We start from the raw sequence: 13,734 nt of genomic DNA on the forward strand, positions 1-13,734 counted from the left end.
ATGAAAAGTAGTTTAACTGCAATGCTGAGACAGAGCTACGACTTCATTGTCATGCTAGAAATGCCTAACAAAGCAGTAGCTGTGGTCTGTGCATGCATGGGAGTCCAATAGCTCATGCTTGGCTGTGATCTTCATTGTGGTTTCTTGCTCTCCACTGTGTGATGAGATTGGCTGCCCACTGTGGCGGAGATGTAGCTTGCCGGAGACACAAGCTTATGTGCACTGGGAGGAGGGGGGTGGGGGGTGGATATTGATGTGTAAGGCAGTGAAATCGTATGGACAGTCTGTGACTAGTCGTCATCTCTCGCATCTCAATCCTTTTTTTCCCCCTCTTCTCCCCTCTTTTCACCCTTCCCCCTCTCTCTGGTCTGCTGTAAGTGCTGTGTGAAAGCTGGTGATGTATGAGTGTCTATAGGAGACAGAACATTAATGAACCTGACTCTGGGGCCTCTTCTTTATAGACACTGCACTTTGTAAAGAAACATTTTTAAATTTATTGATTGTGCTTTTTGCAATTAATATTGTCACAAAGCTGTGTCCCAGCTTCTTTCGAGCAGGCCAGTATTCTGAACGCCTAGCCCTGCCACGATAATTACCTCATTGACTTGATCGTACAATGTATGGGCATGACCTTGATCATTTTAGCTGACCTCTAGATTTCCCCAATGTGTTCTTGTGTATTTAGTCAGTTGGGAAAGCAGTGCAGTGCGTGCAATGACCAATATGTCAATAATGGATTAACTGCCCAAAGCTTAACCACACTAGTGTAAATTTGTTTTACTGCTGCTTTCGTTTTTCACACAATTTTTTTTAAGCAATACACTGACATTTGCAGCTTGTATTCTAATGCAAGAAGAACCAAAACAGCCTCGCAAAAGCGTGTGTTGCGTCTATTGTGAACTTAGCAGCATCACGGAAAGGTCCGGGCCATCAGATGTAGCGCACCTGACCCTGCACTTTGCATATATATTTTATTTTATTTTATTTTATTTATTTATTTATTTATTTTACTATATCACAATACCAATGTCTGAATTCTTAATTATTAAAAGTTTATTGCTGTTTAAGATTATTATATTAGCATTATATCATTACCTCTTATGTTAGGGACAGTTTAAACTTTGCATTAAAATTACAAGAAAATCCATGTATTTTATACAACATTGTTCTTCCAGTTTTTAATTTAGATCCTACAATTTATAATCCTAATTTGTGTGCATTTTATTAAAGTCCACTTGAAGTCATTCTCTTAAAAATGGTGTTTAAGTAAGTGTTTCTGTATTCGTAATGCCGGTGTTTCTGCGCATGCGAGTTAAGGTATTCTCTCTTCCTCTCTGTTTCAGGACCGAAAGCTGACCAAAGTAGAGCGGCAACGCTTCAAAGAGGAAGCAGAGATGCTGAAGGGTCTGCAGCATCCGAACATTGTGCGTTTCTATGACTTCTGGGAGTCTCTGCTCAAAGGGAAGAAATGCATTGTCCTGGTGACTGAACTCATGACCTCAGGGACATTGAAAACGTAAGTAAGCTCCTCAAATCTGGGCCTTTAGACTCTACGTTAGAAAAATATTGATTGCTCTGTGGATGTTCTTATTTCTAGCTAAGATTTAAAATGCAAATTGCTCTTAGCAGACAGTAATAACACCATCAGATTCTGTTGGTCATCTCTGTTGATCACTTTCAGTAAGTCTTGATCAAATATATTTTTTTTTAATCATTTATTTATATTAAAATAGTTGTGTAGTTAAATATTTCTTACATATGACAATTACATGATAGACATGACGACTCTATATTGTAGCATAATTGTCCTTAATGCATTTACACCCTTTAAAGAACACTTAAATAGTTTGGAAGAATCATTTTTGGCAACTCTTCCTGCCCGTCAAAGGTTGACAGATGAGATCTTGTACATTTACATGAGAATGATTGGCAATAATATAACCAGTTGTGCAATTCCTTTTACACAAGTTATTGCCATCATGTCCATATATATTTTAGGATTGTTTAAGGTGAGGGCAGATAATGTTTTACAGGAACTTTGCACAGCTTGATTGGTGAATGTGTTTTATGAGAACCTCCCTGAAGCTGTTCTTGATGAAAAGGCTTAAATAATGAAACAGACTGCTGAACAGATTTCTGATAATCAGTTAAATTGGTAACTAATCAGCTAAGATCCCGTACACTTGGTCTTATGGTATTATGATTATATCTGGATATGACTAAGACACAAAAGATGCTTTTAAAACATACAAATCAATCGTTCAAACCTCTTAAAGATGTGATCCGAGATGCATTTGAGTCATGTTTTGGCACTGTAAAGCATCAGTCAAGACCCAGTTGACAACCAAAATGCCTATAATTGACATGCCACAAGCAGATTTGCATATTCTGTCCCACACAGCAATCAGAGTTCAGTCTGACTAAATACGTTTAAATGCCTGTTCTTTTTTAGGATACAGTCTAAATACTAGTCCCATGAAGTGACTAGGGCTGTCCATCTTACAAAACGTAGAAAACATGAACACCACAGTGTGGCAGTTGCTTGCAATTCCCTGTGGTTTGCTTGTTTATAGTGCGATATTGTGAAGGTGCATATATCGCAACAGCCCTAGAAGTGACCAGATTTTCTACTAGTGGAGCTGTTTTTATTTATTTATTTATTTTAGCTCTTCTGACAAAAAATCAGGATGTCACAACTGCATTCATATTTGTAGTTTTTGATTAAGTTCAAGTAATTGTTTTCTTCAACCTCTGCACGGACTTCATTAAAGTTCTTGCCTTCTGATCATGCACACCTTGTGTTTATGGGAACATGGATATCTAATAATCACTTCTTTACACTCTGCAGCTATCTGAAGCGCTTTAAAGTGATGAAGCCCAAAGTCTTACGGAGCTGGTGTCGTCAGATCCTTAAAGGTCTACACTTCTTGCACACGCGCACCCCACCAATCATTCATCGGGACCTCAAGTGTGACAACATCTTTATCACAGGCCCGACGGGCAGTGTGAAGATTGGAGACCTAGGCCTGGCCACGCTGAAAAGAGCCTCCTTTGCCAAGAGTGTCATTGGTGAGAAAGTAGTGCAATTCCACTGGATGAAAATGAAGTGATCGCAAACTGTTCATTTATTTAATTGAATTTTAAAAGCACTATTTTGTGTGTGTGTGTGTGTGTGTGTGTGTGTGTGTGTGTGTGTGTGTGTGTGTGTGTGTGTGTGTGTGTTTGCTATCATACCATTGCACCATACTTAATGATATGTATACAGTTCAGGAGTGCATTAGAGCATTAACTATTCTATTGGTTTTCCCAGGACACTTGTGGCAACTAGCCATTACTGTCTTTGGAGTGGGGTTATTTAACGTTATTGGAATTAAATTCTATAGCATGGACAAAGAACACTGAACATCTGCAGGTTCCAATGCAAGAAGAGTTTTGTTGGTTCTGTTTAATTTGGTTTGGTGCAGCACAGTTTGAAAAATTATCAAAATAAAACTTAGAATTAAATAAAACCTCTTTTATATGCATGTATATTGTTTAGTCATTAATCCAAATGCCAAAACTATTACAAATTATTTATCAGTTTTAGCATGTTTTGCAGCGTTCCTTAGGGTTCTTTTGTAGGGTCATTAATGTAGTTATGAGGGTGAAGGAACTAAAGTTTGTGCTTACAATAAATGGCCTAAAGGATCAAACCAGTTTGTCAAACCTCAAAACAGAAATTGGCACATTTTGTGTTCTGAAAAGTATTGGTGCTATGCTGTTTCCATAATGCACTCTCCTACCTGAAGATGAAACTGCTCAAGGTCCGACCCAAAAGTTGTGCTTTAGGCAGTTTTTCCAGACTGGCCTCGCAGTTTGCTCTTGACCTTTCGTCTCTTTGACCCTTTGATATTTTTCTCTTGCTCTCAGGCACTCCTGAGTTCATGGCCCCAGAGATGTATGAGGAGCACTATGATGAGTCTGTGGATGTCTACGCCTTCGGAATGTGCATGCTGGAGATGGCCACATCAGAATACCCTTACTCTGAGTGCCAGAACGCTGCCCAGATCTACCGCAAAGTCACCAGCGTGAGTCATGCTTTACCAGCACAGATACTGAAACACTGATTCAAGAGCCACATTATGTCTGATGTTCAAGAAATGGTACTGTGGTAGGGGTGTGAATATTTTTTGGAGGGGGTGGGGGTAGTTTATTAAAAATAGTTTTTAATAATACAAAACTGTTGCCAACTTTCTGAGGGGGGGGGGGGGGCAGTTTATTTATTTATTTATTTATTTGTACTTTTGCTGAAAGCCTATGTTGATTTACTGATATACATTCTGTCAAGCTGACACACTTTTTACTAAATCGTATTACTGACCCTTTAGTCCTTATTGTTTCTTCTGAAATCTAGAGTATTAAGAGTTCTGTCCTGCTTTTGCTGGAGAAACTGGTTCTTCCATCCAGAGAAGGCTTTCTACCAGATTCCTGAGCAGTTAATGTGACTGTTTGATTGAATTCAGGATGTTACAACTCATCCTGAAAGTATTGGATAGAGCACAATCATTCCAGAGAACACGGTTCCACTGCTCCACAGCTCAATGGGGGAAGCTTTGTATCCCTCTAGCCCATTGGCATTGGCGTGGTGCCAGTATATTCATGTGCATCTGCTCCTTTTCGTCTGTCTGTCTGTGCAGCTTAACATAGCTGAATGCATTCATTAGAACAACTAACATTTGTAGTATCTTAACATTCAGCTGGACCTGTCCTCTCCTAACTATAGACATTAATTACAAACTTATGCAAAATGATTAAATAAGCAATAATGTGAACTGAGCAGATGGTCCTAAGCCTTAAAACGAGTCTGCTGTGATGTGCAGTTTTCGGGGAGGCAGTGAATTGAATGGAGGCCAGTGACGAGAACTTGGCAGCAATCGGTGTGAAATGTTGGAAGTCGTGAAGAAGTGAAGGCTCGCTGTGACAGACAGTGAGTGGGGACAATGCAGTCCTTTGTTCTGCAGCTTTCAGGCTGAAAACGGAGGCCGCTTCCTATCACTTTGTCGCTATAATTGTGGCGGTGAGTCATGTGACCAGCAGCAAGCGAATAACTCGAACAAGTGGCTGTTAGAACTTCCATTCTTTCATTATACACTGATTTAAGTCTATAAATATAACTTTGTATTTGTGAGCGTTGAAGACAGATTCTTCTTTTGCCCTGGAAATGGAGATTAATTCATCCATCCATCCATCAGTGCTTCAGTTCCTTTTAGAGGCTGTTAGATTACGGAGATGGTATTCATGAGCATTGACATGCAAGAACTTGCAACACAATTGTGTGTGTGTGTGAGGTGAGTGCTTGTGTATATAAGCTGTTGAATAATTTGGAGTCAGCCAGGCTTAGTGAGCAAGGCTGAACTAGCGAGAGCCCTGCAAGGTCAGCCGCTCCCACACACTCCTGTTATCTTTTGCTCACTGCTAGTGTGCATGCGCTCAAACACTTTTCATCTTGCAGACAAAACCCTTCTGCTTCCATTCATGAGTCTCACGTAAAAGCTCTTCTTTTCCTCTCAGCAGTTTTATGCTCTATGTACTGTGTGTATGATTTTGCTAGAGCTAGTCTAACATTGTCCCTCCTCTCTCAACTGCTTCTGGGCCAACACATGCACCCACACACACCACCAGACACGCATGAGACTGTGTTTACTGCTTACAGGTTAGCTCATGCATTTCACTTAGTATATAAGATGCTGTGCATATTCAGTATCCTTGTTAACTGAATAGAATTGGGAGTGCTGATGTATGGAGCAATGTAGCCCTTTAATCTGTACAGAATATATTTAGCTTGCACTTTAATCTGATGAATTTGGAGTCGAGATGCACGGAGCCATTGGCGGGTGACCGGAAGCAGCTGGCTTTCAGTGTCCTTGCCCATAACCTGTGAACAAGCTCTTCTAACCGATCCCGTGACTGTCACATTTACGCTTGCGCACTGCACAAAGGTGCCAGAGACACAAGCACCATGACTGTGACTGAAATGGCTCCATATAGACCTTTCTTTCTGTCACTGTGTTGTCCACTTGCACGGTTTAACAGAGCTCTTATCAGCAGTCCTCAGAAATCTTCATTTTGCTTCAGAAAAGCCAACAGGAGGGCAGTTGACATGTCTAGGTACCTGGACAAAAGGCTGGTTTGTCTTGGCAAATTACAGCTGGTTGAATTCTTCCAATGTGTGCTTTTAAACATTAGTGAGTTTAGCATTTTTAATCACAAACATTAGTAAATCTGTCCCACCGTTCAGTTTAACACTCTTTATAGATTTATGAGTATGTATTTTTATGGAAAATATGGTGGTGTTGATGTTCCAGACCCTATTTGATATTGTGTTGCTATATGAACCAAGCCTTGTAACTGCAGTGCCACTGTCTCTTCAGAAGGGGAGCTCAGAAGTGGTGTGCAACAAAGCCAAATCTAGGAAAATTAGCAGGTGCTATGCTGAAATCTGTTGAGCCAACTATGTGGAGAGGATTTAAAGGGACACAGCTATGCTACATTACCCACGACCCTGTCGCTGGTCCTTCTTTGAAACACCTTTTGGTAGGTACTAACCACTGCATACCAGGATAACCCCCACTAACCTGCCAGATGTTTTGGCGATTGCTGGTGTTGTCTAGTAATCACAATCTGGCCCTTGTCAGCATGGCTCACATTCTTACACTTGCGCATTTTTCCTATTCCTAGCAAATCACCTTCAATAACTGGCTGTTCTCTTGCTGCATAATGTCCTACTGTGTATCCCACCCCTTGCCACATGCCACTGTAACAAGATATTCAATGTTACTCACATTACTGGTCAGTGGTTTTAATGTTGTGGCTGATGGGTGTATGTGTTGTGCCCCTTCCCACGGCTCACTGTTGCCTGCTCGTGCTGACAACCGTGTGTGAGGGAGTATCGAGCAGTTGGATGATTTGAGTTAAGTGTTTGGATACTGCAGGTGCGTTTGTAATGTGTAGAGTGGGTTGATGGCTATTGATTTTGGCACGCAAGCTCCACCAGCGACTGCAAAACTTCATTACCTTTTCTCTCCTCCATTCTCCTTCTCTCTCTCTCTTGCTCTGCCTCTCTTCACCACTACCTTTCCCTCTCTCTTTGATCTCTCACTCTGCCTCCGTTTTTCTCCCTTTCTCGTTGATCAGGGTATGCTGTCTGCATGCTATTTTTGTCCTCTTGCTTCCTTTAAAGGGCCTGGTGGTGGGGCTCTACGCAGTGGACGCTGATCATTAGCATGTTGTTGATCTTCAGTTTCAGTGGAACTGTTGTCTATTGCGGCCTTTTAACTTCACTCAGCAGGGCTGTGAATAAGCACTGTTCAGACGTGTTAAAGTTAAAAACGGCAGTGGAATGGGACCGCAATCAAGGCTGTCTTGTTCAAATTGTACTTTTAAATGGCCACTCATGCTCTTTATGAAACTGAATTTATTAGTCTACAGTTGAGTAACCCTAAGCCCAGCCCCGGCTCCAGTGCTAGCTGTAACCCTGGCCCTTGTTCCGGCCCCGGCTCTCTCCCTAGGCTCTAAGTGTGGATGGCCTGCTAATTTGTCCCACGGTTTGAGATCAATGAGCCAAGTAGTTATACAATAGTAATAGACAAGTAACTGCATAGCATCCACCAGTGATACCATAGCAACTTCTTAGCACCTGCATAGGGATGGCTGAGAGACAGCATGGCAACCACTTGGGATACCGTAGCCACAGCATAGCAAGCTCTTGGAGCAGCATGGCAACAGCTCAGCAGCTGCAAAGAAACCACATGGAAACACCTTAGGAATGACATGGGATACCATAGCAACTGCTTAGAACTGGCAAAGCAACTACTTAGAACTGCATAATGGCTACATAGGAACCCCCTGGGATACCTCAACAGCTGCTTTGCACCCAGAAAAGCATAGCAACTGCATAGCAATGCAATCTAGGCATTGCTTAGCTGCACAATCACTCTTCAGAAAATTTAACAACTACTACTACCATTCTGTGAATCGTGTTCAGAACCAAAGCCACATTATCTAACATTACAATTACATTTGCAAGTCATTCCGGATTTTGACTATATCAGTATAGTTATCCCTAAAAGGCTGAGCTATGTTGGGCTAGGCTGAGCTATGTTGGGCTAGGCTGAGCTATGTTGGGCTATGCTGATCAACATTTGGGTTAACATTTGAGAAGATAACATTACATTTTTGGTGTAGTACATCCCAAATAAATGGCAATGTAATTATTCAATATAGAGAGCCATAAAACAAGCCCACACACTAGTCAGAAGGTGTTGCTTTTGGTATTGGTAAGTTACAAATGTTGGCTATGAGAACACTGGCTTGGTTGGTGGCTTTTCTGTAAACTCAGCCATTGTATAAATTTGTTCAGTTCCACAAGCAGCTCAGCTGATTTTCTTTAATGACGCACTTATTAGATAAACTAGGTATTGGATGATGACTGTAAATACTGAAGTTCCTTGAGAAGTGCTCTGGAAATGGTTAGGCTAATATCAAATCACACAGTATTTGTTTATTCTAATGGTGCTCTTATTCAAACAAATACTGACTGCTCAGATCAACTGTTGGGTAGTTTTCTCTGATGTTCAAGACTGAGACTGTCTTTTGACTTTTTTTTTTTTTTTTTATTGTTTTTATTTTTTATATATTTTCCCTTTCTTTGCCTTCCCCGAGCAGTTAGGATAAAAAAATAAAAAAATAATAGTGTATTTATGTATGCTATACTCCAGAAGTGTTCATTCTGGCTGCTTTCTGTTTAATTATGATGAATTGGGGTAGTTTGAAACTGGAGATAATAAGTAGTTTGAAAGTGACGTTAAAATGCCTGTAATCTTATACTCAGAGAGTGCAGAGAGTCAATAAACAATGGTGAAAACAATGGTCTTAAAGTGAAAACTAAAGTTAAACTGCAGAGCTGCTGGGATGGTGATCTTTCCAGCGAAGTTTCTGCTATTTTTATAGTGTGCATTTTAGTGTTGACTCACACAGCACCTGCTCCTGTTTAAACAAGCCGTGGGTGAAGGAACAAAGCTATCGCATCCTAACATCTTGCTCTCCCCTCTTTCTCTTCCTTTTCCACTCCTCCTCCTCCTCCTCCTCCTACTCCTCAATTTGTTTCCTAGGGGGTGAAGCCTGCCAGCTTTAACAAGGTCATGGACCCCGAGGTCAAGGAGATTATTGGAGAGTGTATCTGCCAGAATAAGGAGGACCGGTGAGTGAAGTCATTACTGTATGTGGTGTGTGTAAATGGCCTAACTGGTATAAATATGCTTGAAATACAATAAAAACAGTCTTGTGCTTTTTATCACTTAATGTGGCCAAGAACTGCCCATTTTCAGGCCATTTTAATTTCATTGGTCTATTGCATGATTTCCAGTGCAGTGGCATAGTTTTTTCTATAGCTGGAAAAATTCTTCATTCCTATTCCTAAATTTAATTATAATAAGTGATAATCCCACCCATTAGCCCAGTCTACCTATTGCACCATTACATGATGTTATAAGCATTTGGAGGTTGAATGCTAATCCATACTTTTAGTGTGTGTGTGTGTCTGTGTGTCTGTGTGTGTGTCTGTGTGAGATGCCAGTCCTGTTACATTAGCTAATAGATGCTTGGGCTGGCTGGCATCACTTGCTACCCAGAGAAAGTGAGGCCAGTTGGGTCATTTTGGATATCGATGCACAGCATGTAGATGGCCAATGCAGCACAAGTCCTGATGGATGTTATTCTAAATTGTCACTAAAATTCATGGGCCAATCTCAACATGGTCAGACCCTATTCTGTGAGTTGGGTCTAAAGAAGGACCAGCAGGTTATTGCTGACTTTGTCTGCTGCCCAAGCCAAGGTGGCCAGCTACTATTCTTGTACTCTCATATGGCCATGGTCACAAATGCCCTTTGCTGCCCTTTTGATGGGAACTTTTCCACACCACCCAATCTCTTCATCTGCTCCAGCCGGGAACAGCAGCCACTGTCTCCTGCTTACATAACCAGCCCAGCCCATCGTAAGGCAGAGAGGGGAAAAATAGAGATTGTTATTGTTCTAATTTGGCTGTGCTAGGTCCCCATGTCCTTGTCCTGAATGGACATACACAGACCTTATTGTACGAGTAGGTCGTATTCACTCAACGTTCTTTCATGAAGTATTCTATCTAGAGCTTGTGAGCGGGCAAGATAAGAGTCAAGTGTTTGCCAATACAAAAGAGTGTCCTAAATGCACATTGAATGAGGTTTTGCCCTTTGCTGACATAACATTATAAATAAAAGATGCATCATGAGGATGAACAAAGAAGAAAAGAGGAGCGTTGCTTGTTTAAGGAGATTGTTTTATCCAAGAGGATTACACTGGGGATGCGTTTTGGCCAAGGTGCTCCAGGAAAGCTGCAGGATCTTGGTCTATGAACTTCGGTCTCTGAGTCGGATTAAGTTTAATGTAATATATTTTTGCTGAACCACAGATTTTGCATCCTGTAAAGCCAGGCATACACTGATTTTGGACCTCGTGTTCTTTGGTGAGAACCCTCACTGCACTTTTGATTTGTCAGTCCTCAAAGAACCAAATCGCGCAATTTGTATTCACACTGTACAAAAGTAGTCCGACCAACATGCTGCGATGTGGGTGCTCACACTGCACGTGAAACAGAGCCTCTAGACAGTGTTCAGTCAACATATAAACACCTAATTCAGCAGCAAAGCGGTGCCATGCTGTGTGAAATTCTGCAGGAAAAATACATGGAGCTGCAGGTGGCTGGGAAGATGTAGACAATATGGTGGGTGTGTGTGCGCATGCTGTCAGACATTTTCAGATTGTGCGGTGTATTGTGACTCGCAGACTGATATAGACACCTGTAACTGTCTGTAACCTATTTTGTATTGGCCAGTATTTTCAGTATTCACTAGCCACAACCATTCGCTACCATGGTTATTGTAGTCTCTCTAGTTTCAATGTGACTTGAGACCAATTTGTTTGTGTCGGATCTAGGCCATAGCCTGCACCTAGCTGTGTACCCTACGCACCCCTACCCTGCGCCACTCCAGATATGTAACTGCGCTGCGAGGACACAGACCGCAACAACTGTTGTTGATCTGCTTTTACCACCAATTTTGAATTTAGTTGGACGACAATAACCCATGGATTGTGTGCATTATGAGAATAAATGGTTGCACATGATGAACCAAATGTACTAGTTTCCTCGTCCCTGTCTCCAAGTGGCCGGGCAAGCACAGAAAATTACTTGGTTCAGTGGCCATATGGACGTTCTTTGACATCTTGGTCTTTTTCAGTCAGTAAACAGCTGTTTTGCTACAACTCCAAAATAATCTGCTTGATTTCAAGAGCTGTTTCACTCCCCTCTTTCCAGTTTTTGTCCATGTAAGTGACTGATGATAATTATTTATTTACATTTTTTATTTACCGCCATTGAGGAGTTTTATTTTTTTACTTCCCCCAAATCTGACCTTGCTTTTAATATCCGTGACATTTTTAATATTAGTGTTTGTTGATATAACTGTGTGCAGGCAATACAATTTACCTCTGTCTTTGCCCTCACTTTTTAAATCTGTGTCCCATGTATCCAGTTACTCCATAAAGGACCTCCTGAACCACGCCTTCTTTGCGGAGGATACAGGCGTGCGCGTGGAACTGGCTGAGGAAGACGATGGGAGGAAGGCGTCCATCGCACTCCGGTTGTGGGTGGAGGATCCCCGCAAGTTGAAGGGCAAGTACAAGGACGGAGGAGTCATCGAGTTCACATTTGACCTGGAGAAGGAGGTGCCAGAGGGTGTGGCTCAAGAGATGGTGAGCGTTTCAGTTTGTATGTTTTGCTGTTTGGCCTCAGGTTTGCTTTCTACCTGTAGAATTGTAATTGTAGCAACATTCAGTATCTGCATTGTAGATGTGCTGGCTAGTCCGCATTTAACACTTTTCATGTAGCCAAATTAAACGAGACCATTACACAACCCAGCAGTGTTCAGCCCAGGCCTCGGGGTGACCCCTGACATTTTATCCATTTTGTTCTGTTCCAGTTTAACACCGTTCACATCTCAGCCAGGCGGTCATCTCATTGTGTTACAGATGAGTCATAGTGTTGAAAGCAGTAATGGAACATGAATATGAATGTGAGCATTTGGTTGCAGACTGTTTAAATACATATGCTGTGGTCTGAGTTTAGTGTGTTGTTTTAAGCTATTCACCCCAATGAGGTTTTGCCCTTAAAAAGGGAGGCGTTGCTTGAGTCTACAAATATTGCTTAAAATGCCAATAAGATAGACAGTAAGAGTACAATCGTTTCAGTGGTTAGTGATGGGATTGGTGTTGACCAATCAAATGATTAGCTTATTAATAAAGTATTGGCCAGTAAGATTCCCAGAATGTCCAGATGCTCTTCAGCCCAACATAAGAATCTGCTGCTTGGTTCCTGGTGCCAAGTTTAAGATGTTATGATCCAGTAAAACAGTACTTGAAGGATAAAGCACACTTCGTTTACCTGGAGCTTTGAAGGTTAATCCACTGGTAAAATCCCAATAGACCTTACAGGCCTTCTATATCCGTGGTTCTCAGACTGTTTTAATGTATTCAATTTTTAATTTGCTCAGTCTCCAGTACCGTCTTTGCTCTGCTCTCAGTGCTTCCAAAAGTAGTACTGAATGTCCATTATTACTAGTAATACGGCTCCCAGGGCCGAAAAGCACTGAAGCAGGAAATTCTCGGAGGTGAATGTGCATGTGTGTGCATGTCCTACCTTGTGCCATACCAAACTCGGCACAGTCATTTTTATGCAATACACAGATCTGCAATGGATAGTGATTTGTCGGTCTGTGATTGTAATTATACATCTTTTTTTTCGTTAAGGAGATGGAAGTGAAGTAGTAGATTGGTGAGGAGATGGGATAGAGTAGTAGGAAATGGGCAAGTGGGTAACTCCAGACTAGGGGGTGTATCAATGTGGATAAAAATTGGAAAAACTGAAATGATTATAATTGTATGTTTAAAATATTTGTCCTGTGCTCCCTTGACTTTTCAGCCACTCATGCAGTCATTACTGTGCAACAGAACACATGCGCACACACACTTATCCCAAAATGCCCCATTTGGAAAAATCCACTAGACCTCATTATGTAATTGTGTGTCTGTGTGTGTGTGTGTCTGTGTGTGTGTCTGTGTGTGTGTCTGTGTGTGTGTCTGTGTGTGTGTGTGTCTGTGTGTGTGTCTGTGTGTGTGTCTGTGCTAAAGAGAGAGGGTTACTATTAGAAGTTATTGATCCACACAGCAAGCTTAAATATGACCCTACATCTCTCTGGTCAGGCCTGGGTTGCGATCAGCACTTGCATTTGGTCCCGTTTGCCACAATGCCCTTTTTTGCACTGGTTATTTGTCCTTACCCTGGATGACCTCTGTCCAGCCCAGCCCAGTTCAGTGCTTTCATTGGCCACACCTACTTCAGCTTAACTGCTCGTTATCCAGCACTTCAGAAGCTGGATCAGGCATTCTGAGGCTGAGGTGTTGAGGCGCAGGGTGTTAACACATCAGGCACTTACGTAAGCTGTTGAGGATTTAAAGGGTTGGGGATGTTTCACAGTTAAAAGCTTTAGCTCTCATTAGACTCTGCTTCTGTGCAGCTTCTGACTGCACTCCCTCACTGTCGGCGCGCAGTGCCTTCAGTACGTCACTGTGTTTCTGCATTTGAGAAGTGGCTAATGAGTCTCTCTG

At 41.7% G+C, this 13,734-nt stretch overlaps 1 protein-coding gene across 5 annotated transcripts in view; it reads left to right on the plus strand.

The window, feature by feature from the left end:
• LOC140557606 (serine/threonine-protein kinase WNK2-like) overlaps positions 1-13,734 on the plus strand; it is an 82,165-nt gene that overhangs the window by 32,089 nt on the left and 36,342 nt on the right. For all 5 annotated transcript variants that reach the window (XM_072682213.1, XM_072682212.1, XM_072682214.1 and 2 more), the window contains 5 exons: positions 1,344-1,516; positions 2,849-3,069; positions 3,910-4,067; positions 9,150-9,238; positions 11,604-11,823. In XM_072682213.1, coding sequence (XP_072538314.1) covers positions 1,344-1,516; positions 2,849-3,069; positions 3,910-4,067; positions 9,150-9,238; positions 11,604-11,823 — 861 coding nt within the window. The remainder of the gene's footprint in view (positions 1-1,343; positions 1,517-2,848; positions 3,070-3,909; positions 4,068-9,149; positions 9,239-11,603; positions 11,824-13,734) is intronic.

This window comes from Salminus brasiliensis, chromosome 6 (assembly GCF_030463535.1).
Source record: "Salminus brasiliensis chromosome 6, fSalBra1.hap2, whole genome shotgun sequence".
Lineage (NCBI taxonomy): Eukaryota > Metazoa > Chordata > Actinopteri > Characiformes > Bryconidae > Salminus > Salminus brasiliensis.